General features: G+C 44.3%; 6 protein-coding genes across 6 annotated transcripts; 3 read left to right on the top strand and 3 right to left on the bottom strand.

The window, feature by feature from the left end:
- Nucleotides 1-1438: 1438 nt before the first annotated feature.
- On the top strand, nucleotides 1439-2473 carry GL218_00978 (uncharacterized protein; the record flags this gene model as incomplete). The annotated part of the gene is made up of 1 exon (XM_033577425.1): nucleotides 1439-2473. One exon carries the CDS (start codon nucleotides 1439-1441, stop codon nucleotides 2471-2473), a length of 1035 nt encoding a protein of 344 aa, XP_033439298.1.
- Nucleotides 2474-10482: 8009 nt separating this feature from the next.
- On the bottom strand, nucleotides 10483-12762 carry GL218_00979 (putative ubiquitin fusion degradation protein; the record flags this gene model as incomplete). The annotated part of the gene is made up of 1 exon (XM_033577426.1): nucleotides 10483-12762. One exon carries the CDS (start codon nucleotides 12760-12762, stop codon nucleotides 10483-10485), a length of 2280 nt encoding a protein of 759 aa, XP_033437721.1.
- Nucleotides 12763-15222: 2460 nt separating this feature from the next.
- On the top strand, nucleotides 15223-16581 carry GL218_00980 (putative ubiquitin fusion degradation protein; the record flags this gene model as incomplete). Its single annotated transcript, XM_033577427.1, has 1 exon — nucleotides 15223-16581. One exon carries the CDS (start codon nucleotides 15223-15225, stop codon nucleotides 16579-16581), a length of 1359 nt encoding a protein of 452 aa, XP_033438629.1.
- A 1155-nt stretch (nucleotides 16582-17736) lies between these two features.
- On the bottom strand, nucleotides 17737-19163 carry GL218_00981 (Actin-related protein 6; the record flags this gene model as incomplete). The annotated part of the gene is made up of 2 exons (XM_033577428.1): nucleotides 17737-18647; nucleotides 18728-19163. The coding sequence occupies 2 exons, from the start codon at nucleotides 19161-19163 to the stop codon at nucleotides 17737-17739; spliced, it is 1347 nt and encodes a 448-aa protein (XP_033438628.1).
- Nucleotides 19164-19853: 690 nt separating this feature from the next.
- GL218_00982 (Cellobiose dehydrogenase) lies at nucleotides 19854-20624 on the bottom strand (the record flags this gene model as incomplete). Its single annotated transcript, XM_033577429.1, has 3 exons — nucleotides 19854-20175; nucleotides 20241-20508; nucleotides 20576-20624. The coding sequence occupies 3 exons, from the start codon at nucleotides 20622-20624 to the stop codon at nucleotides 19854-19856; spliced, it is 639 nt and encodes a 212-aa protein (XP_033438631.1).
- Nucleotides 20625-23707: 3083 nt separating this feature from the next.
- GL218_00983 (D-arabinose 1-dehydrogenase) lies at nucleotides 23708-24949 on the top strand (the record flags this gene model as incomplete). The annotated part of the gene is made up of 1 exon (XM_033577430.1): nucleotides 23708-24949. The coding sequence occupies one exon, from the start codon at nucleotides 23708-23710 to the stop codon at nucleotides 24947-24949; it is 1242 nt and encodes a 413-aa protein (XP_033438630.1).
- Nucleotides 24950-25175: the final 226 nt, after the last annotated feature.

The raw sequence follows: 25175 nt of genomic DNA on the forward strand, positions 1-25175 counted from the left end.
CGAGAAGAAAGAGGTCGCTCAGTATCAATTCTCTATTATAAACTTTGAAGAATAGACTATGTACGCACGCGAAAGTAGCCATAATAGTATAGCCGCTGGCTTTCTCGATACCCTGGACTTCTGTACTCTGAAGCCATGTTTCGAACGGTTCACAGGAGTACAAAGTCTTTCGAAAGGTGAACGGAAACTACTTACCTACCTAGACACATAAGATCTTATATCTCATGTATATGAAGCGTATAGGATTACCATGTGTATTATGGTCTTATAAACAGCCCTGAAACATAGCCCATGATTTTGCATGAACTTACTAATGGGTCATTGTCAAGTGAACATCAGACAAAGAACAATATATGATGTGATAACCTATCCGTACCTAACAAGTGTATTCAACGAAGATAAAGATATTACGTTAATTCCTGGATTACAAGGTATAACCACATAGAATCCTAAACCCGAATTTATATTTTACCAGGTGCGTTAGCAGGCCATTATATTCTTATTCCTCATAACGAGCGTAATAGTATTTTATTTACACTGCTGATGATAATATACACCACTCATATCGCCTTTGTGAGACGGGTATTTAATGGAATTTACCTAAATGTACGCCTATTACGACAGGCAACATCATTATCGTTTTGTTATATACAATCTGTCGTGATATCTTACATTTAAAATCTACCCAAACAGGCATCCCCGTTATCTGCCCTTCACTATCCAACCGTCACATATTTCCACTCAAGCCCATAAATAGTTCCATGTTTAGCCTAGTTGATATAACCCCAATAAGTAACCATTTTAGATACCAGTCTAGACATGCGATGCGGACTTGAACTCTGGCCGAGATTGGATTGATATGGTGGAGGCTAGCCGAATGGGCAAATATCAAATAACCAACTTAGGTATTCAAGGTCGCATGTTTACTTGGGACAACTTACTACTAATAATTGATCTAAGGTACTTCCGAACGGGTAGGCTTCTTTCTTATTTCAAAGTATTTTAAAACAGCGCTAAAATCTATACCTATTATAGTAATTTTCAAGGGTCGGAATAACCTCCTTATTTTCTCGGAGACATTCCTTAGTCTTGCCTGATTTCTTGATTAAAGCGCAGCACTCTCTGGTGTTGGGAGACGAAAGCCAACACTAATAATTTCATATCATGGTTCCCCTGTGAGTCATTGTTATATATGGGCTAATCCAGCCCCGACTGATACTTATTTGGGTAAGTATTCCGAGTACAAGATGAAAAAAGTCGCCGAGGTAACAAACTGAAAATTACCGATATGTAAGCATTGATTGTGCAGAATATTGATATATAAGACTCTATTCTCTATCATCGAGCAGACAGCATCAGCACTAAGCCACTGCACTTACCTCCCCGAATCTTTTCTACTCAAAAATATTATTCATCCGAAGTTTTCTGTACAATCAAAATGTCCGAAGATCGAAAACCCCGAATTCTGATTATCGGTGCTGGGTCCATGGGAATTCTCACCGGTTATCACCTTGGTCTCGCGGGAGTCGACGTTACATTCCTCATCCGCCCACATCGCGCCAAGGCGTTGGATAATCCTCAGATACTCTATTGTTATGATGATAACAAGTTGAAAGAGTATAAGGGTTATAGCTACATTACGAACCCGTTACTAATAGCTGGATCGAACTATGACTATATTGTTATTGCACTCGATGGTGCCTCTATGCGGAACGAGGCAGGTGTGGACTTAGTAAAGACCATAGGCAATGCCACACGCGGGACGAATACAAAGATCGTTCTTGGTGCTATATTCTTTGACTTACGCTCTTGGTTCCTTCAGGTCTCGGGGCTAGCGGAAGAACAAGTAACCAACGGGCATCTCGATATTCATGCCTACTCCACGAAGGCATTGACTCTACCAGTAGAGCCTCCAGTGGATCCAAGTCTGATCGCAAAGGCCGACTTTGCCTACACGGACAAGCTAGAGGATGGTTTCACCGTCGACGATAGCTCTCCTGCCGTTGCAAATGGGTTTGCGAAGATCTACAATGCTAACGGTATTTCAACCTGCGCCGTCAAGCCCGCATTAGAATGCGCCGTTGCTATAAATCCCCTATTTCCCGTATTTGCGGCATGTGAATTGATGGGTTGGCCTAAATTTCAAGACATCGAGAGAGAGGAACTATGGAGTCACGTAGTCGCATCAGTGAGGGAAATCCAGGAGCTCAACATCCATGGAGAGCTGGGTAAGCAGGCTGCTAGCGCGACGACTGAAGCTGGACTCGCCGCTGCGCTGGTGGGGTGGGAGAAGCTTATGATTCCGTTCGACTTACAAGCGTTCAATCGCTATCATCATGGTGAGAAGTTAAAGTCCCAGGGTCGGGAACATTTGCAGGCTTGTATTTCCTATGGCGCAGCTGAGGGGAAGCCAATGCCGGCATTGAAAGACCTGTTACGGCGCGTTCAAGAACACGCAGTGGCCGCGGCATGAGTAACAACATTCTGTATTTAATTTCTATACCAAGCCAACCTAACTGGTCTAAAATGAAGTTTAGGGCCTTTTGAAGCTACTATCCTCTAATTAAAGAACTTCCAGAATGAGTTAACATTGAGTTAAGAGCCGGCCTCTACTGGCATTATGTAAAGGGATGAATATGACATATATACTGAATAAATTGTTTTTACGCAGACTTCTTTGTAGATCGAAGCTTTAAATGCTTGAGGTACGAAGCCCCGCGGCCTATGTCAAGATGCTGAGGCCGTGGCTTGAGACCTCAGCCGCTGCTCTAGACCTGGACAGCTTGGGCGTCTTTTCGCGCTCGCTGGAAAAGGCTCCGGAGGCGGTAACTTGACAATCGCGGAGCAAGGGGGATGAGAAGCGGCGCTACTTCGAGCCTACCGGATCTGGAAGCTTGGTGACTGCACCGGATTTTGACGAAACTATTCGGAAGATGTGGTTGTACGCCTCCACCTGTGCGACCACGGCTTCGATGAGGCATTTCAACTGCTTGAAGACCCCAAGTAGTAAAGTAAGTAAGTAACTTGGATTGAATATATAGAATTTAAAGGCTAGTGGTTTGATAGGTATATCAAGGCTGTGTAGCTTTATTAGAAGCGACGCGAGCAGCCCGAAAAGGGCTTATACAATCAGGGATCCTAAAAGACGGCAGAGGATTCAGGCTTATTCAGTCTTGAGGCTACATATTATAACAATACTGAGCTATCATCGAGTCACACGCAACAGGACCATTATCCAGTATGTGCAGCACGCCAGCGCGTCGTAGTACAATGGGCTCTAGATGAAACGACTGTGGAATATCCCGAGACATCTTCAGCTAAGCCAGCCAGGAGCACCAAGTGGAAACGTTAAGGCGATGAAAGCCGTAGAGGGATTTGAGCGTTTGATCATCGAGCCGTGGGCACTGGATAAGGACAGGTGTCGACGCAGCGCCCGTATTAACATATGGCAGCCTCGAGAGCTTTAACCAAATAAATGGTTATAATAAAAGTTATATCTTAATTCAAATGCATATAATATACTGACAAGACTTATATGTTTTATTAATTATTATACAGGGGTTATTTCAGGAGGCTCAGACCGCAGTATTCCAGATTCCATGCGAATCGTGGTCTGAAGTAAGGATGCACAAGTCAAAAGATGCGATGTACACTCCTTAATAATTTTACAGAAAAAGTCTAAAATATAATTAGAAAAGCACTTGTAACTAAAATAAAAAGCTCTCTACCTCTAAGTACTCATAGATTTATTTTTTAATAGCTCTCTGTAAAGTTATTGAGGAGTGTACATCACATCTTTGGACTTGTGTCTCATACCCCTATCGACCCCATAGCGTTCTCAGACCACAATTCGTATAAACTCTCGAATACTGTGATCTAAGTTTGCTGAGACAACGTTTAAAGAGTGGTCAGGTTTACAGTCAAATCTTTCTTGTTCTGGTAACCTACTCCCGCCTGACAAAAATTCTCGTATTGCATGAAGCACTGCAAGAGGTTCACCAAAGTGTTACCGCATCAATTCACCTTCCCCGCCCATGCTGATACTTTAATGACCTAATCGAGTCATCTATTCACGTACTTAAAGATGTAACTGACTCTACCTCGGTCTAGCTCCCTTACATAACCACATTCATAACGGAGTCCCATGATGGCGAAGAAGGCGTACGCATCCAGGAGCATGATATTTCGTTATCAAGCATCATGGAGCCACCTGTTTTATCCATCAGAGTAACTATCAGGGACTCGGACGACTGGGATTGGATGTGGGTTGAGGCACATCGCCCCCATGAGAGCAATCTGCCGTATGCGTGGACGAGGGAAACGACAGAAGCTTGTAGAATGCTGTATCGAAGACCAGCCTGATCTACAAGGTCGTGCGCCGTCGTGTCTGGTCGAAGGGAGTGGAGAACACAACCCTTTATCACTATCCACGACTTCGTCATAGTAGTGCGCTCGTGGATAACTGCGTTTGAGAACGATGTTCCTCATTCAAGGGGTATGGCGGTGCTGGCTACTAAGATTAGGGATGGCGCGTTGCCGATGTAGCAAGACGCCTCTAGGGAGAATAAACTATTCGACGCACGCATATTGCAGAAGAGTCTCTGTTAAAATACTTAAGCCCTACGGTTGGTTAATAGGCGAGAGCACTCCCATCAGAAATCCTCCTCCTAAGAAGATTCCTTCGAAAAAAAAATAGAGAAAGCCACTAATAGCAGAGGCACCTGTAGAGACAGATTAGACAGATTCTATACAAGTGAAGATTCTGGACTCTATGAGTGCTAAGTTTTGATCTGTATATCATATTTATGCGAAGCCTGCTGACCGACAGTACCTGGGTAGGAGCTATGAGTTTTCTTCGACAGGCTATAAGAAATATATTTCAAATAGAAAGTCAATAGGGGCGTAGATTGATAGACCATAGAAAGGTGTCCAAAGGCAGAGTTGATGAGGGGATAAATCGTTATAGTGATATGGGTTCAAAAATGCAGGAGTTACTATAATTGTAGCGTAATAGGACTACTACCTCACTCACCAACTTAACTTGCTGTGGGAATGTATCTTATACAGTTAGATTGCACTTTGCCCAAGGGCGTGGTTAAATTACTGAGCTGGGTTGATTGATATCTCTTCCTCGCCTTATATAAAGACTACCTAGGTACTTAGGAGGTAAGTGATGGTAAAGCTAGCAAGACAAGCAAATCGAACATGAAAGGGGGTCTAGGGTAGCATGATTGTGCTATTATTCTACCCGACCTACGGATTTATAGAATAACATAGTCTGAAGACTTGATTCTTAACAATCGCTATGGGGTGTAAAGCAATCGTACCTAAAGGGGTAAACTTGTCATACGTCGGGGCCTGTATCGTGCGTTGAGATACTCGCCTATTCACTCGTAAGGGTACCGGAGTAATCGATTGAATACAAATATATTAGGCCTAAATCTAGTAAATAGGTACTTTAGTTAAATTAACAAAACTGGACCTCGAATGAATAGACTAACAGCCAGCTTGCTTTTAATTGTCGCGAATAGCATGTTCCAAGTATAAAATTTATACGGACATGCTGGCTGCACGCGACAATAAGACAGCTGCTAGCAAGCCTTTAATCGACAAGAGACTTATATTGGCTAGTTAAGGTCGTATGTGAGTCTGAACTTTTGTTAAACCAGATAAGTTTCGGGCAACATCCTGCGAAGAAAGGTCTCCTTCTTTTTTTTTTTTTTAGAGTTGAATCGATGTCGTGGGGAAGCATCTAGATTTAATTTAGTAAGACTTTAAGCAACAATCAAGTCCCTCGAACGGCGGCGTATTGCTGAGAGCCTGGATTCTTTGTTCGAGGCTTGAGGCGGCGAGAGACATGCTAATAGCACGTTAGGAATATATTTTAACGTTTGTGTTTGCTATACTATGATATTCCTTTTATATAGTTATATTGTTAGCACGCTTTTGCAAAGTTATTTTGATGTTTTAGTATCTTTCAATGGGGGGTTCACACCTTTCTTTCGTTACAAAGCTGGTATTCCTTTTCAGCCCAACCCCCGTGGGCGCCTAGCAATAACCTATGCAATTGCAATCAACTTCTTTCCAATTCTAAGATATTCCATCTGAATGCTATCTCTAACGACATAAACCAGTGTGAACTAGGACTAACCTAACTGGATCTGGTGACTGCATCATGGTAGTGTTAGGGGCTGAGGGCCTTCATTCTATGCGTAATACGTGGGGGGAATTTCAAGCGATTGGTCATTAATATTTCCAATATATTGTACTATTAGGTACGTAAGACTATTAATACAGCTGTGGAGAATGTGGCCGCGATTACGGACATATAGAATGGTTTGATATCTTAACAAGTGACCTATGTTTGAGCGACGTCAACAAGTCAGTTGTATGCCTTGATATGTTAATCTGTATATTCTGACCTAGACCAACTATCTATGACCTCTGCCTTGGTATTCGTGCTAATTTTGCGGCAATAAACTGGTGCTGTACCGTCTTTGGTAGATTTCCAGGGGGTAGATGTAGAACCTTGATGGCCAGCGCCATGAATTCTTAAACCCTGACAGTTTCCTTCTCCATCCTCCTTCATCTATCTCTCTCTTTTCACAAATGGAATAATTTCAATCAATATGGGGAAAAAAAAATCATTTTGTTACTTCTAATAAAAGGAGTGTTCTCACTCTCGATGTGTTAGTGACACTACTAACAAGCCGTCTTCGGGATTCTCGCGCGACAATAACGTAAGAAAAGGAATACGACCGATAAAACGTTACATAACCTTGCCACATGCGAACTAAACAGCCCGAAACAGTCACAACTTCTGGATTCTGACCTAGTCCATCCCACATCGACATCTTTGAGCCGGCCCTTTCCAGCTATCTACAAGCCCCCTGGAAAACATCCCGCGTTATCAGTCAGACTAGAATCAGCAGATCTAGCTATATGTTATGAGCAATATGTTATATCTTGCCGCTCGGCTTTGCCGTGTGAGCATGGGCGGGATGCCGCCAGGAGCCAGTGAACCTTGTGATCCGAAGTAACTGACTCACAACTAGGAAATCCACGATAACACACTGTGTGCAAGTGAGGACAGTCCGAGGAAGTCCGCATATCTCATACATGCTAGCCTATACGACTCCTACACGTTGTCAGAAAACGGTGGTTTCATGGACCTCCCCGTTTTGTTCGAACTCTTACAGTAGAGACACCGACGGATCCGTATCAAGGAACTTCTCGACTACGATGAATTTGTCGAAAATATACAAAGACAGTACTGTGATAGGGTTAAGATATAGGTTAATTTCTTAAGAAAATAGCTACTGCGAGTATTATATCGGAGCTTACGCAGTGACCCGACGTATAACTGATGAATGCGGTAGAGTTGTAAGATATTTCCATCATCCCGAAAGAATTAATAAAGCATTATTGAAACATCTCGTCTGGATACTAGATCTTTCTAGTTTAAGTACCAAAGTCTTCGGAATTTATGAAGTGTCTATCTAAGGAGTAAGTGTAATAGGAGGTTGAGAATGTTACTGAAGTCTATATAAGATACGATATCTCTCGCCTCGGTTAATCCAGGAAAATTGCTACGCCTTACGATATGAGATGATGAGATCGTGGATTATAACGGTTACTCAATACCTAAAGCACGCATTTCCATGCTCTTACTTTTGATATCGTCGTAATAGGAGTTTATAGAAATCCATCACTTCATGAAAATAATTTAGCTTCGTTACTTTACATGTATAAATGCTTCATTAAATATTTAAACGTCAGTTTCCAACTCCATACCTAGCTTATTATCGTATTCCCCTATATTGTCCAAGAAAGCATTTTACTGGTACTATGTGTTCTGTTCAAGTGTCTCCGCGGCTTGAGATGTTATTCCTAATACCATTCCGTACTGTAAACAAGAGTATCAATATAAAAACTCAGTAAAGTTATAAACGGGCTGCTCCGACTATTATGTTTTCCGTTCACGTTGACGTTACACGCAGCCCCTTGCAGGTCCACCATAGCTTTCTATATGGATACCAGGTAGGTATGTATTCCATTTCTAGGGTCCTTGGGTCCTTGCAGCCTACTACTGCACATTAAATCTAGATTATCCCTTGCCGCCAAGGCTTCCCGCACGCCGCTGCATTGGCTACCTATCATTGAATTGGTAATTGGTAATAAATAGCAAACGATGCGTCTACGGCAAAGAAATGTTAGTCATGCATTTTACGTATAGATCTAACGTATGTTATAATTTAGGGCTAGGATGTTGTTATTCTCCTACACCCTCTCCCACTTTCTTCTTTAAACTCGGTCGTTCTAGAGTTGGCATTAGCTAAATTCTGGAATAGTAGCATTTATATATGAGTTATTTAATTCTTGCACGGTATGAGTCACTTGTATCTATTTGTCTTGACTTTCATCTCGTCACTTGGCTAAACTCTGTAGGGGGTACCGGCGTTGACTTGTTACGCTTATACTATGTAGGTCTTTACGTTTCGATTCTTCAACGTAAGACCCGCTTCGGAAGAACATAGTCTCACAACTCGCGTGGTTTCAACGGCATAATTTAGCGCACGTGGCGTATTTATTGAAGCACTGTGACTACTGACTGTAGTTCTTATTCTTAGAGAAGCAATTAATTGTTGCCTACCTAGGTAGATATAATAGTAATGAAACTTAATGCTATATACAAGTCAATAGTATAAGGATCCTATTTGCAACTTCTTAATTAAGTTACCAACCCAACCCAGTCCATATCAAATCTGGATTGGTGCGGGTTGGGAGTAGTTGATCATTACCGTGAGACTTCGGACACAGCATACAGTATGAAATCGAAAAGCCCGGAGCAAGCCCCGTTCGTATTAAGCCAGCCCACGCAGCCTCACAACCAGACTGTCTCGCTAGGAATACATACAGGGTATTTGATTCGACACGGAAGTAGCATGTAGGAATAGATGTTGGCATTGATTCACAATAGAACTAGCTCATTGGACTAAACCGAGTCCTAGTTCTGATATCGATAGTTATATTCCTTCCTATTAGTCAAGCGGGCTCGAGCCGATTAGGAGCGCGCGCGGGTGCCTTGTTATCGAATTTACGGACCAGACCGGTCCCGATGGTGTATATCGCCTGCAGATTAAGCCTGTGAGTCTCCAGAAGGAGGCAGAACTCGGAGCAGTCCGACCAAACAGCAGTTATCGGGTACCGCACCTGACCATTCGCCTACAGCCTTGATCAACAGAAGCTCCCACGCCTTTGTTCGCTGGTGTGGCAAATCCCACTCGACGATTCGGGGCGGACTGGCTTAGCGTACAAGCCGGTTAGCTAAGGGATGGGAAGAAGGGTGGGGAGAAGGCACCTAGAAGTTGCAAGCTATGCTTAACAGATGGGTCAATGGAAGTAGCTTCGGTTGATGACTATGGAATCGAATTCGAATAGGGAAAGAAGTATATACTATATACGCGCTGGGGCTATCTTTAGAAGCTTTCCCCCCTATTCAGCTTCCGAAAATGTAGATACTATACCGAGCAGAAGCTCGAGAAAGTGTTAGTGAAGCTATCTTGACATCCCTGCCGATCAATGGACATTAACTGGGGTTGCACGACTCCAACATTGTATTACCCCCCCGCACTAATATGAATCCTATTCGGTATCACGATCTAATGGATGGTCAGCATGTGATGAACAAGGCAAAGCTATCCACGCCGCGTAAAGCGCCAACTCACTAACCCCCAATATGATAATCATGTACGTAGATAGCTGTAAAGGAGGGTGAAGACGACTCTAAGGGATCCGTCTGTAGCTATGTCTTGCAGCTTAAACGAATATTTAAGGCCATCAAGCTCCCCCTTTTTTGATAATTCGATAGCAACATCATCATCGTACAACAAGACCTCAAACACCAAAACAATCTTGACAATTATCTATAAGCTTTAGCTTAACCCAAACCAAAACCCAACCAACATTCAAAATGGAGCCCGCTACTTGTGGATGCGCTACTTGCTCTTGCGCTGACTGGTAAGCTTCCGGTCCCCTTTCAAATAACTACCATCATCTTCTGAAGCTTGAAGCTTGAAGCTAACCTATATGATTATAGCAACTCCTGCTCTTGCTGCGTAAGTAGCTGATGACGAACTCTCGAAAAAGACCCTTCTCATATACTTACATTGTTTCTAGTCTCACTAAACTGTGGCAACATTCGACCCGACCAACATGGCTCAGGAGAGATAATCAGGATGAATTTGCAGACAAGGGGGAGACATATACATTAAGGAGGATGGTGTTTACTTTGTACGGGGCTCGTTGAGTCTGGTAGCAGATTAACCAGTTGCATCACACGAGAAATATACACTCCTTGAAAAACCATTGTTCTATCATGCTTGCATATGGGTATCATTATGCCGACCGTCTTCCAACGCCATTTATGCCGTATGCCATATGCTATATCCCATTATATGCTCTATGCCATCGCTCATTACTTCATTCTTTCGACGGTGCCCAGTTGATAAGCCAGCCCCTTGCCATATCCAAATTAGCACCCTCAGCTTCACAAGCTGCAATGCACCATTCCAGATCCCAATCATCCTCCGCTGCCAACATCTCAGCTAGCTTTCTCCTACGTTGGTTTGCTTCGTCAACACAAAAGTACATAGGTGTCTGTACGTCACGAACTGACTCTACAAGAGGTTTAATCTGGGGCAGCGCAAGTTGCGCGGTAGACGGCTTAGGCTCTAGCTTCAAGTTTGCACGGCCTGTCTTACACCACTCGTTGGCACACCACCTTTTCCCGCAGCCCTGCATCATCTGCGTCAAGTACCGACGTTCGATGCGTCGCTTCAGAGCCTTGCCCTCGGGATCGTACAAGCTCACATAGAGTGGCGAAAAGCACAATGAACATAATCCGATGTCATTCCCGGGACCTTGACCCATTTTGGTGCCAGCGTTGACAGCACCATTCTTGCCGACACCATGTTGGGTCCGTCCGCAATTAGCATTCCGACAAATAGGAGGCTTCAGTCGGTGCGCCTTCTCTAACTCGTGATACTTTAAATGAGTCGACATATCGCGTAGCCGGATTATCTTCGAGCATAGATGGCAATCCGTAGTCCTTGCGCCGTCAACAAGCTCATGCTCCGTGAGTCCCGTGTGAAGCATCTCCGCGGATGGATTGAACGGGTCGCCTTCTTGGCAAACCTCAAGATGGCAGAATTCGCATAAAATAATCTTGCCGGGACAGAGGGTGGTGCGATGACGCGCAAGGTCGGGAATAGAATTGGTTGAGAACGGACAGGATGGACATTGTCGCTCGGTATGGTAAATGCCATCATGCTTCGCTTTCGTGATGTCCGAGGAGCCATATGATTCATCGTGGGGGCAATGCCAGTGGTTATTCCATTCGTCTGACGCCTTCTGGAAGACATTATGACACTGGGGACACGAAATGTTGTTACGAAGGCAAAAGTTCTCGTGTAGAATCATGGTGCGTTTAGGAACCCACTGAAGGCAATTCTTGCATTGTTCTTCATCTGGAGATCTCTCTTGTATTTCCACGTCCATCGAACCGGGTGTTGCGGCCCTTTCTACCGTCATCGCGTTCTTAATCCTCAACTTAAATGGCCGAGGGGAGAGATCAGTTGGCTCGGTAGATGTCGACTCAGGCAAATATCCGTGAACTGAGATAAGCACACTTTCGGCGTTCTCGAGTTCGACATTAGTAGGCTCAATACATATGCGCTTACTACCATCTTCTGTATAGTTGAAGACACCGAAGACATGCTCTGATTGGCGAGGTAGCGCCCTCTGTCGCGTAGATTTAGGGCTTACAAACAGGTCTACGCCGTACTCGTCTTGCAGCTCGCTAATCTCAATTTCGAGAATCCTCGATCGAGCCCATGAGGGTAGCTCGTAGTCTACATAGTCCCCAGGGAGGACTTGGCCGCTAACTGATTTCCAGATATTGAGCTCTTGGCCGACCGAACTACCACCCGAGGTTCCAGGTGCCCTTTGCTGTTTAGCCATGATCCGTCTCATAGTTTCTCTCGCCTGCTCCTCGTCTAGGGCCTCGATATCGACTTCAAGGTCCGTATTCACTACACATATACCATCCCCCTCAGGCCGAAACCCATCGATCAGCAGCCGGAATACTTCACTTTTACCCCCTGAGACTGATAAGATAGCGCCGTTCGTGAGGGTTGTAAAACTTTCGCGTAACTGTCTCTCTAGAAGCGCCTTCCAGTCGTCAGGGTTGTAGCCAGCCTCCAGCGGTCGTAGACGAACGTAGGTGCCTTTCGGTAGAGGTTTGGCATGAATAGTTATTTGGGGTACCGCGGCCTCATCATCAGAAGCATTAGGGACATCTTCGGGTATCCCCTTGCCCAATTCGATCCCTAGAGCCTCTAATAGATACGGACTTAACAGTACCTCACCCTCCTGCGCAGAAAACTCTCGTATGCCGGCATAAACTGCGTTGTTATTCGAAGGATTAACGAGTCGGAACATGAGAGGGCTAGGTAGTTGTTGATACGGGTCACCACCGAAGGCATATGGGGCTCGAGAGGATGTCGAAGTATATGAGTTCCGAAGGGGATTCGTAGCCGAGGCCGAGGTTGAGACGGAAGACGAAGTTGAAGCGGCAAGTAGCTGCTCGAGAGCAGATTGAGGGAGGATAATCTTGTCGCCATTCAAATCTTTAGAAGAGTATGTAACTGGCGAGGCAACATTCAAAGTTGCTGACCACTTGATCACAGGTTGTTCTTCCATCTTGAATTATAGTGGAATTATACAATATCTATGTAGTTGGTCCGACGTCGTTTTGTATTGTACAAGTTTCGGGGGAAGCTAGATTATAAACTGAGAAAGACATCCCTGAAGAAACAAGGGGAATAATTAGAAGTGACAGGACAGGAGTGAGTATAATGGGGCGACGGTCAGACGGGGTTTTAAAAACGCCCTGATAAGAAATGAAGTTGTGGGGAGGAAATCATCGTGCGCTTGTAGGCAGTAGGCAGTAGGCTGTAAGCTGTAGACTGTAGGCGTGAATAAAGAAGGATTTGAAAATGGATTTGAAAATGACGAAAATCAGTCAGCCATTTCCGTAAAGTTCCATGACGCAGCTTCCGCTCTAATATTAGTAGGTACTTTCAAGGTACTTGCCCCGCTCATTAAATTTTATTATAAATTAAAAGTAGACGGAGAGTCACTCCGTAGATTGCCGACGCGACTCCGGGGCTACTAATCAAAAATATACTTATACGTATCGGTATCTCCGTCGTTTAGCGCGCAAAAAAAGACTCCTCAACGTGTAAAATACAAATACGGCAGCGCGCATTGACTTGAGAAGTTGATGTCTTTTATTGAAAGTGGACTCCTTCTACCTAGGTTGCTATGTATATGTCACACTTGTATAACTACTTAATCGTACCTAAGCAAATTACATTAATGCCTATTACATGTAAGTCGTGTAGGTAAGTTGGGTGTTGTAAAAGGTTGTATAGGCAGTTAGAATGCTAAACTAATATAAATATTAAGTCCGAGTCTCCTTTTATTTGTCAAACTAAAGTCACAAGATTGAGTTACTAACAAGCATTATCCACGCTGTCATACCAATAAAAATAAGCCGGATTCTCTTATAGAAAGTCAACTATCAACTTGGCCAATGAACTTTTCTCTCTGATAACGGAAACAACAAGTATAGGTAAACACAGCCAAGACTATTGCGTATATTTATTGAAAACATGTCTTAGTTTCTATTTTCCCGCATCACTTCGTCGCAGTTACGACTTATGCAAAAAAACAATAAACATTGTCAGACAACGGCTAAAGTTGTATATTGCATTTCTACGCACTAAAGGGTTAGACTGGCTACGGAATACACAGCCAAGAGTTCCAAGACGGATCCGACTTTGAATCTTAGGGGAGCCAAGCAAGAGCCAAGCACGATGGTGAGATGGTTGATAATGACGATCTCATTCAAGACTGGATTTATTCCGTATTTAAACAACAAATTGCTGACCGACTCTATGAAGAGTCCCACTAACAAAAGAGGTATTACATATAACACATTACGCACTACCATACATTATCTACACATATATTAAAGTATTCGTTCCCCCGCATCGACAGGCAGACATTCAGTGCTACCCAAGTTTCCATGTTCCCAAAGTGTAAAGTCTAGATTCGAGAGTGAGCTATAGCTTGATGCTGCGCTGGCCTCAACAATCATCATAAGTAGTAGTGGTAGCTTACTTTCTCCCCCCCTTGACATGCACTCCAAGGGCCAGTTACAGTCTATTATCCTGCATATCTGCAATGCGATGCGACGCTCTCGGCTCAACTTGCCAAGGAAAGGCAAAACCCCAAGAATATTGCCATCGTTACCCAAACTATCCCCTTGGCTGGCATAAGACAGCAACTCCATAACTTTCAGTATCAATACATACGGATTGGCTAGAAAAGAAAGAAACGCTCGTGCGGTACTAAATCAACCAATAATATTTATAGGTTGCGGTTTTAGAGACTAATCATAAAACCTTTTCCTATTATGTTAATGAATGACGTTAAGCCTTATGTACTAATACAGAAAGTTATGGAGTTGCTGTCTTATGCCAGCCAAGGGGATACGCAATAGTGCAGCTATTTTAATGAAGAAGCCTTTACCAATGCTTTTTGATATGCCTAATCATATACGACGGTCTTGGTGATGGAGACGAGGCAAATAATAAAGAAATGGTTTAGAAAGAAGAAAAAAAAACACCTCATCGTATCCCCTCTCTCTGTTTAAGACGTCCAGGGGGTATGCTAGGCATGTCTATTCGATATGCAGTATATTTGTCTTACAAGGTAGAGTAAGAAGCAAGCAGATCTATCTATTTTATCTCTCAACATCAATTTACTCAAGGTCTCCTATTCAAGTTGGGTAGACTTATCTGCATATAGTCTACACATAGTCTATATACATATAGTTATTGGATCAAGAACTATCTATTTTAGGTATACCCTCTTCAACCTTGAGACAAGACCAAGACAAGAGACTGCTCGACTCCCTAGAATCCACTTACCTTTTTTTTATATACTACCAACCTACTTATCTTTCACATCTCTTCTTTATTTAATCTAAATCACGAAACCTTAACTTAATTATTTCCCACTGACTCGTCGTCTTATCGTTTGTCTCTCTTTTTTTCTTCTTCTTTTAACTAGCAGCTGGTCTGTCTGCATGTAATGGCATCTGGAGCCATCGTCCAACAACACGCGCGCGTCTCATCTAACAACGCCTTTACGGACTCCAATCCCTTATTAGACCTACTCACCAACTCCCTCGTCTTACACCAAACTATTCCATACCTACCTATCTCGAGTATTCTCAACCTTGCCTCGACTTCGCCGTCATTTCGCGATCTACTTTTATACCGCACCCCCGGCGTCTTCCGACATCTCGACCTAACCCGAGTTAAGATCGATCATGGCAATGAGATCTGGCCTAACGCCCAGATTGACGAGAACATAACTGAAGACGATTTCTACTCGGGTCCTCTACGAACTATCTTCCGCAGCATCCGTCGACACGACATTTTACACCAAGTCCAAACCCTCGTCCTCGACGGCCTCTCCGTTACCGCCGAGTTCTGTAACGACATCCTTGTTGACCCCACCTTGCGTATACGCATTCTGTCCATCCGCGATGTGAAGAACCTCAACGAACGCAAGCTGATGCAAAGCTTGCGCTACGCTTGTCGATCTACCCGGCCCGATGAAACGCCTCGATTGAAGGCATTATACGTATTTGGAACGAAGGACGTTCCCGCGATACCTATCCCGTTAGTCGCTAGACAGCATGGCACCGCCCGAAGAGGTGCTAAGATTAGTATTGGCTGGAATCACAAGTCTCAACATGCGCTGAACGAGTCTATCCAGAGTGAAGGAGACGATTGGTACCATAAGAAGGGCCGCATTATAGGAAAACACATCGCGGACGGCTGGGCTGAGACAATCCTTTACTGTCGGCAAGTGATCAAATTTGATGCTGTACTCTGTACAAGTCCTCGTCATCAGAATTCATCCGCCTTTGGAAAGGTACCAGTTACGCCGCGCGGAACAGCGTCTAGCAACGAGAGCCCATGGAATGTTGCTACCTTCGCACTCGGCGGATGTGCGTCCTGCGGAACCGCACCGGAGGGGTTTACGGTCTATGGGGACTCACCGTCGGAGGAATTACCTCTATTGGCACCTATTCCGCTTCATTCGTCGACTATCAAAGCAGCAACGTGCCCGAAGTCCGACTTTAGATCCGAGGGGACAGAGGGAGCGCATAAGTTCATCCCGAGATGTCTAGAATGCATTCGCGAACGGTACTGCTTCAGCTGCGACCAGTGGTGGTGCGAAGCCTGCTACCAAGTACCAAGCCGTCAAGAGATAAGTGGCCAGCTCGTGCACATCGTCGGTCAGACCAACGGCATAACGGAGCATGAATCGGCAGCTCTTGAGCCGTCTAACGTTAAGGTACGGAAGGGTTACTGTCCTAATTGCTACCTAACATCCGCGGAGGCAAATCCAGAAGTTCGGAACCCCTTTCCGCCCTGAGTGGTTGCGAAGCGGCCATACAGGCGAGAAATATACTATTATCCCATGACCCTAGTTCGTGTAGGGATAGCGAGAGTGGATATCAACTGCTTTCGGTCATCCCCGGAAATTGTATGCGGCGATAATCCCCAGACGCAAATATATCTCTCCTTAAGATTCTCGTTGTGCGGAAGCTCTACGAAGTCCCCTTGCTAATGCTGCTGACTCTAGAATCCCGAGATCCCTAAGATCAAACGAAGTTGTTGGGAGTGCGAACACAACGTATGTGGAATTCCATATTCTCCCCTTACATAGGACCAATTATACTTACTCTTGAATTCTAGTGTCTAGATTGCATCGCCAATACTCAGAAGCTTTGCAGAGCTTGTGGTGGCGGGTACTGCATCATCCACTATGAAGGTTCTACACTCACGCTGGTATGTCTCTTGTCCTCGCAGGTTCCTCTGAGTTAAGCTAATTTTGAACTTTAGTGCGATTGTATGATTATCCATTCTCGTAATGCGTAGTTCGTGAGTTAACTAACAAATCATTTATTCACAGGGTGCTCGAGGAGAAGCGGTCGCCGATCCCGCGAGATGTATTAACGGCGAACCCCATTTAGAGGTATAAGTACTCGATTATGAACCATCGAGTATTCTATTATGATTAATCTGCTACCTATTACGACTATGATCTTTGACTGTTCGTGGCCTAGGTTTCCATGGTTATTGGCGGCGTTACGGGTTCTCTACTCCATTGCCACTCCTATGTTTGGTACGGTCGGTTGGGTGTGTATCGTTGATATTAGTTGCGGTAAGGCGTGATCAACGACATGACATATGGCCTTGCAATTATTTCTCTTGCGTGCCCATCGAGTTCGAGGGCCAAGATGATACCCAACTCAGTTATGAATGAGCAGATTTAGTTTTATTCAGTAAATCTATTACTGCGTGTTCCTCCTATCAATGTGCATTTCGACTTGGTTGTTTGACCTTATATCTTATATCATATGGGTTAATATCTTTCATACGTAAAATTACCTGGTTTAAAAGGCCCAAAATAGTGTCGGCAGGCGAGCGATATGTTAGAGCCAAGACGGCTCGATATTGTCATCTGTGACGTAAATCAGTGCGTGAGGCTCAAATATTCTGGAAGTGAATTCTGTCTCGAGGCAAATCATAACTCTAAGCCGGTGGAGAACTTGCGCGCAACCCACGCCGCACCGAACTCATCATACTCTTGCTTTGTAACAGATAACGCGTTGATGTTCTCATGCTTGGCTAGATTAGCACCGCCTAGCCATGTACTAATTATCGGATCTACAGGGCGAGCAACCCGGACGAAGCATTCATCGGGAGCGAGCTGCACGATTTCTTTTTGTAGTCGCTCAACAAATCCGTCAAAAAGAGAGTTGCCGCCGACAACGATGATATTGGCAAGGAGACCAGGCCACAATCCGATAGGTAGAACGCGTAGAGATTGCATGACGAGATCCGCAATACCTGGCTGGCGGATACCAATATCTGAAGGATGGAATAGCAATTCCGGAACAGAGAAGCGTTCGTTACGGAGAGTTAACACATCCTCATTGGACTCTCCAGCACGCCCAGCCGCTAGTTTTCGAGCCTTTGAGGCGCGAAGAGGATCGAAATCCCGGAGGATACCCTTAGTTATCGTATGGAAATCGGGGAGCACGTAATCTTTAGCTATCCCTCCACCATTAATATAGGTATCCCGACGTTCACCTCTTGTGCCCTTCCATGTACGTTCATGATCTCCCTTATAATCGAGGGAAACATAGCAGGCAGCCTCCTTCATCTCATTCACAATGTAGGTTTCGTTACGCATGTCGTAATGACGAAGCGAAAGCAACCGCGTCAAGTAATTAGTTAAGAGTTTACCTCCAACATCTAATCTTCGGATAGCAGGATGGATAGGTCTGCCTTGGAGAAGGGGTGTAACAGTGGTATGAGAATATCCGGTGTCGATAAGGAGTAAAATCTCGGCAGGAAGCTGAGCAATAGTTCCTGGGTCTCGCGGTGTTCGAAGGATACCTTGCACGTCGTGATAGGCATTGAGAGACGGACCTAAGATAATGGTTATCAGCTACGGATCATCTTCAACAGCTTACAGAAGACGACAAGACGACAAGACGACCGCGACATACCAATTCCTCGGTAATAGCTAGCAAACCCAAATTCCTCAAATACCATTTGATCGCAATTTGTCTGTAGTATAGGAAGGGAGTTTGACGGTTCGGTAAGTAGTAACCGAGTCTCTGAGGGATCGCAGGGTTGAGGAGACTTGTCATCAAAGAATTCGTGTTCCCATATCTCTTTCTCAGTCTCCCAGTTCACGACGAAGCCTTTCTCAACTGGTCGCCTAAAAGCGATCTCGCTGAAGTCGGTACATTTATTAATATCGGAAGCAATATAGATCTTCTTGTTGCGATCTCGGGCGATGCAATTCGGTATTATGCGAGGCTCATCTACGACATCATCCACTACATATCCAGCCTTTATAGTGTAGGCGCCATTATCGAGAACCAAGGTTCGGGATGGTGATGGAGGTTGGTTTGTTTTTGATTTCCTTGCGGGAGCCATAATGGCTATTGAATATTTACATTAAGTTGCTAAGATATCTCTACCGCTTAGTCTAAAGCGAAAGGTAGGTGAGGCACATTAGACATTGGTAGCAACATCCATGTTGAAGAAACATTGAAGATATCAAGAATGACGATGTACATTTTCGATGTTACAAACTAGAAAATAAAAATAAAAATAAAAAATAAAAAATAAAAAAAGAATAGGTCCATCCATGTAGGTAAGTACATGTACCTTGTACCTATTTGTACCTGCTAAAAAAAATAATTTTAGCCAGCATCGAAGGAGCCCCCAGATCTACTCCGTAAGTAAATAATACCTTATAAATGGAATTACTTCTTATCATCATATATACGGGTAAGTAAAGTATCCCCTTACATCAACCAATCCAATACACAATGATGAGACTACCTACCTCCTAATATATCATCTAATATCATCTCTAAATCAATTATTAGCCCTGGCTATCGCATCATTTTCACTCTTCATTCGATAACGGGCTTTTCATATTTTGGATTTATTTGTTGTCTATTCATTTCCCCCCCTAAACCCAACAAGCCATAGCCATACCTGTCTAATATAAGCTACGCCCATGATACCTAACGAATACTTCGAATCTTATAGCTCTAGCACCGTACTGCTCTAATTATAAGTTCAAGTTACTTCATTAACTATTCGAGCTATCTTCACCTACGCAACGGTGTTGGTCGTCACCCACTCCTTAAACTTGTCAGATCGAGCGCCACCTAGGTCGTGAATCCATCGTCCCACGTTGTCGTGAATGCTGAAGCCCGTCTCAGAGTTTGCCGGCTCCTCGACTGCGGTCGCCGAGAAGGCATAGGCGAAGTTGGTGTCTGCGGCACCGTTGAGGATGTATGGGTTCCCGTCAAAGTCGGTCCAGCTAGCACAACCTGTGCAAAGTGCCGTGAATTTGAAGTGCGTCTCGTTGACTCCAGTGCCCTTAAGGACCGTGTACTTAGCATCCTCGTATGCACCAGGTAAATAGTATCCCCTACGTTTATTAGTCAGAGAATGTTTGAGAACTGAATTGTTCATATAATTAGAGGCTTCACTCACGTAGCTTGGCGGGAGGAAAATTGAACACTGTCTCCGTCGTGCCATACGAGAGTTAGGGGGTTGTATGTCATAGCACCGCCCCATGCCCATCCGGCCCAGCCTAACTCCACTGGCGCCACGACCTGGAGGATCACATCATAGCCAGCATCGCCGGTTGCCTCTGCCGGAAGAGCCAGTCGGTAAGTAATACCGTCCGTGCTTGTGTAAGACTGAAAGGTTATTCCAGTGTCAGCGTCGATGAATGGACTCGAGTCCACCTGGGCGAGAGCTGCGGTACTGTTAGTACTGGGTTCATCCACTTTTACTTTCTATTAGGACTGGACAGCTCTACTTACCAGACCCAGCAAGGCCAATAACACCAGCGGTGACTGCGGACCACTTCATGATTGTATTTTTAGAGAGGTGTTGAATAGACCAAAATAACCAATGAGCCGGCACGAGTATCTAGAAAGGAGCACCCTCCCTTTATATCAACAAACGTCAACAGCGTCGCCACATACAGGACATGGCTTCAACCGAGGGAAATTAATTTGGAGAGCTGTCTCCGGACCGGCCAATACGGGTAGGCCAATATAGTACCTCTGCATATCAAGGTACCATCTAAGATACCATGTCGGACGCTATTCATGATGTAAGATCAAGGGGGTTCATCGTTGCCCCTTGCTACATCCGCTTGAAGGGGTCAACACCTCTTAGCGCGGCTGAAGCTAACGTGGCATAAATGGCAGATTGGCCAGAACCGGAACAACTTTCAGCGCCAAGGACATGTTTTCTAAATGTGGTATGTTGTATACCGTAGAATTCACCATTCTGCCATCAAACTTCGGGAATGGAATTCGTCACTCCGCGTGGGGTCGCCTAGTTACAATAGCCCGAGTTAGGAAAAGACACAGTTGTAGTCTTATAATAGCATGTGCCCACGTAGTAGTGAGAAGAGGCCAAGAGGCGTTCGTCCCTGCATATCTATGTCATAAGAAGAACGAATTAGTTTTACCCTTCACTTGATTGGGTCTTTCGGACACCTGGCAAGGATTCCCGGAGGCGACATTAGGCTGAATCTTCAAATGGTTTTACTTTACCACTACGTTCCGCTCAGAATTTCTGCCAATAAATTATTCGCGAAAGGGTTTAGACGATCTTCCCTAATTGTCGAATCAAAATAGGCATGTCTTTATCGAAGATGTTCTATACCCTTAAGTCCCCACATGGAAATCAACTTCTTAACCTGGGTTACTCCAAGTCGACAATTTAGCCTGGAATAACATAACAAAGGCATCCGCGATATGTGTCCTAGATACATAAATAATAGGTATATAAAATGACTGATCTCCTTCGCCTCATACTGTCGCAGCATGACATCAGGAACATAAACATAATGCTAGGTTAATGCTGATATCAATCGGAGGATAAAGAGCTATGAGCGTAGTTTAAGCTAAGGGTTATTATATCGAAGGCCAACATAAAGTCACTACGACAGTAGATGATTACACGTCATAATCCCAGTTCTACCTAGTAGAGTAGACAGAGATCTTATATCCCTAATAAGTACCTAATACAACCGGGTTTACATTAAATCCATACGAGGATGAATTTCATCCTCCCATTCCTTATAACCAAATAGTATTATGAAAAACAAAGTGTTAAGCAATGCAATGTCAGATAATAATAGGTTGGTTCTATATCTATAGACATCCAAGTGGCTCCTCTCAACAGATAATCTTGGGGCTCAAACTGTGAGATCGCGAAATCTAGTCATGACACTCAGTAGCGTTCCAGACCAGCAGCGTTATAATATTATCAACATTCAACGTACTAACTACATCATACTATGTGATGATGCCTGTAGCATATCTAAGCCCATCGGAAACCGGTAAACACTGCCGGTGCTGGTAATAGTATGTTAGGCGTCAATCTACTACAAAGCTTAGCTCGTATCCAATATAGGGAGGGCTGAAAGCGGAACCTGATCGAACACGATAAAAGGACCAGTTTAAATTCTACATGAAGGTATCGTCTAGATAAATTCACGTAGAACCTGGTAAAGTCGGTGAGTACCGCCGAGTACTAGGTTGAGGCGGTTAAACGAGCCACGGCGCATATGCATCGCGCCAATTTGCCGAGATGAATCTTCTTATACCAAACGTTCTGACCGAGAAAGGCAAGGTTCATGCTGCCGATCTGTCATGCCGCCGCCTATTGACCCGAGGCAATACCAGCTAGTCCGGCATTCCAACGATTTTAACTTATAAAGTAGAGGCGATCGTCCCGGAGGATCCCCGGAGGGCTGAAGCTTCAATATTTCCAAACAACTTGAACATGTGACAAGGCATGGTTTATAGGCGACTTTATTTATAAGAGTATAAAGGCTTATCTACATTAAAGATGAGTTTTTAATATTTTGACTTTATAAATGTGCTAAGTCGTAAGTATTCGTATAAGTTTGGTTTACTTCATCTTTTTTTTTTTACAGTGATAAAAATATGTATTATAGATTCACACATCTCGTTTCTCGGTCTTCATAGACTTTCACTTATCTAGGATTTCGTAATATATACTAACGAAACAGATAGGTAAAGCTTGAAGGATATTTCGTTTTAATCTCCTATCTCCTAAGAAATGCATAATCACATGGTTGTCTTCAGTTCTAAGAAGTGGCTGCGCTCAAACTATTCTCGTCTCGGTAGATACCGCAGTGGTGTAGTGGCACAGTAGCGGCGCCACATGGTTAACCGCATGCAGATTAAGTCGAGTCAAGGGAGGAGAAAGAACTTGGATGACGTGATTCTCTTTTTTTCTTATCTTGCATTAGATACTCTTCGATATTCTAGATTTTCCGATATCTCCTTTCCTATCGGGATCGGCTTTGATCGGAAAGACATGGAAGAACTCTTAACATATATCGATTTCATGTGAGACAACCTTAGTTGGTATTACGTCTATACATTTGTAAGTGTATGGAGCATTGACACTTCTTCCCCGTCTTGGGACCGCTTGCAGAATAAGCAAAATTCCATCTTGGCTTCTAGCCGGTCTTGTTCGTAAATGACTCAATATTTTATTTTTATTTTTTATTACGTAGGATGGTATGTTAGGAGGTTTTCATTTCCAAGACAACTAAGATGATGATGATGATGATCGATAGAATTATATACCTTACATCCAACTACCTAACACTCAAAAACAACCAAGCCAACCTCTTACCTCTTACACTAGTTTATTGTATAGTCTAATTCATCCCCCACTTTCACCTGCCGGGACCCTGAAAATCCCTCGATTCTATTTCTAATCTTGAGATACCTCTAGCTAGTATAGTGTCTAAATACTCCCCCCTTAATATCTAATATCCCCTTCATATTCATCTATCACCAACTCCCTACCTCTCGTTCTTCATCATACGTAGCCTCATTGCCCGTATACGGTATACATTATATTACTCTAGACAGATAGAGAGAAACCGCACTTTCATAATGGGTTCCCTTCCCCCGGACTCTAACCCGCCGCGCCGGCCCCTCCACGATTCCATCCCTCCTCTAATCCTAGGCACCGCTACCTTCAACACCCAATATGTTCCAAACCCCTACGATCTACCAGCTATTTCTATTGTATCGCGTGCGCTCGACCTCGGCGTCCGCGCTTTCGACACGTCACCATACTATGGACCATCGGAGTTAATCTTGGGTGATGCCCTAGCTCATCCCTCCGTCGCCATGACATATCCTCGCTCCTCCTACTTCCTCGTTACTAAAGCCGGCCGTATCGCCTCTGACGTCTTCGACTATAGCCCCACCTGGGTTCGGTACTCGGTGCTGCGAAGTCTAGAGCGTCTACACACTAGTTATCTAGACTTGGTTTATATGCATGATGTCGAATTCGTCTCGCCCCCTGAGGTGCTAGCCGCCGTACGCGAGCTGCGTCGCCTACGCGCCGAGGGTATTATCCGTTATGTTGGAATCAGCGGTTATCCCGTCGAGAAGCTATGCGCCCTCGCTGAGATGATTCTCCTTGAGACGGGAGAGCCTCTCGATGCTGTACTGAGTTACGGTCATTATACCATACAGAACACGACATTGGGTACTTCCGCTTTGACTCGGTTTGAGAGTGCGGGAGTCGACGTCGTCCTCAATGCTAGCATGCTTAACATGGGCCTGCTAACTACGAGAGGCGCAGCTACCGGTCCCTTAGCCTCGTGGCATCCGAGCCCGGAGGGATTGAGAAAAACATGCCAGGATTTGGTATCTATCGCGGCAGATGCGGATGAGAAATTAGAGGTTGTCGCTATCCGGTGGGCATTAGACAACTGGTCAAGAATCGGCGCATCTAAAGGTGGTCGTATACGAAAGCTACCAGCTGGGGATCGGGTCGGCGTAAGCGTCATGGGTATCTCGAGCATTCCTGAGTTAGAAGAAACATGCCGCGTATTTCAGAGTGTAGTAGAGGGTCTCGAACCGGAGACTTCCGATGTCGAGCAGTTGAAACGAAGACAATGGAGCTTGGATCGCCGCCAGAAGATTCAAGGGGTAGTAGAAAAGATGTGGAAGGTCTTGGGCCAGTGGAAGGACTATAGCTGGACTAGTCCCGAACCTGGCTTCGTCAATGCGAGAAAGCCTGCTGATGTTGGCGTGACGCCAAACGACGGGATTCTTGTCAAATATGCCGCCAAATCTAATGTGAGCGTGAACATTGAGGAGTTACCGTTATCCGTTATTTAGGATGTAACTACCTATACAAATATACCTATTATAATGCACGAAAATCTTTCGGCACGGAAATTCGCGCGGGGTTAATATGATATATGGAACTTTAACAGTTCTATAAACATGTATAATGATTGGGCTTTGACACCCGTCGAGGCGTTGTGATCTTTGCAATCTATTACACACAATGTTAGGTAGACACTTGACTAGCTACCTGTGTAAAGGTTAAGACATGTCCTAC

This window comes from Daldinia childiae (assembly GCF_008694065.1).
Source record: "Daldinia childiae strain JS-1345 chromosome Unknown Scaffold2, whole genome shotgun sequence".
NCBI lineage: Eukaryota > Fungi > Ascomycota > Sordariomycetes > Xylariales > Hypoxylaceae > Daldinia > Daldinia childiae.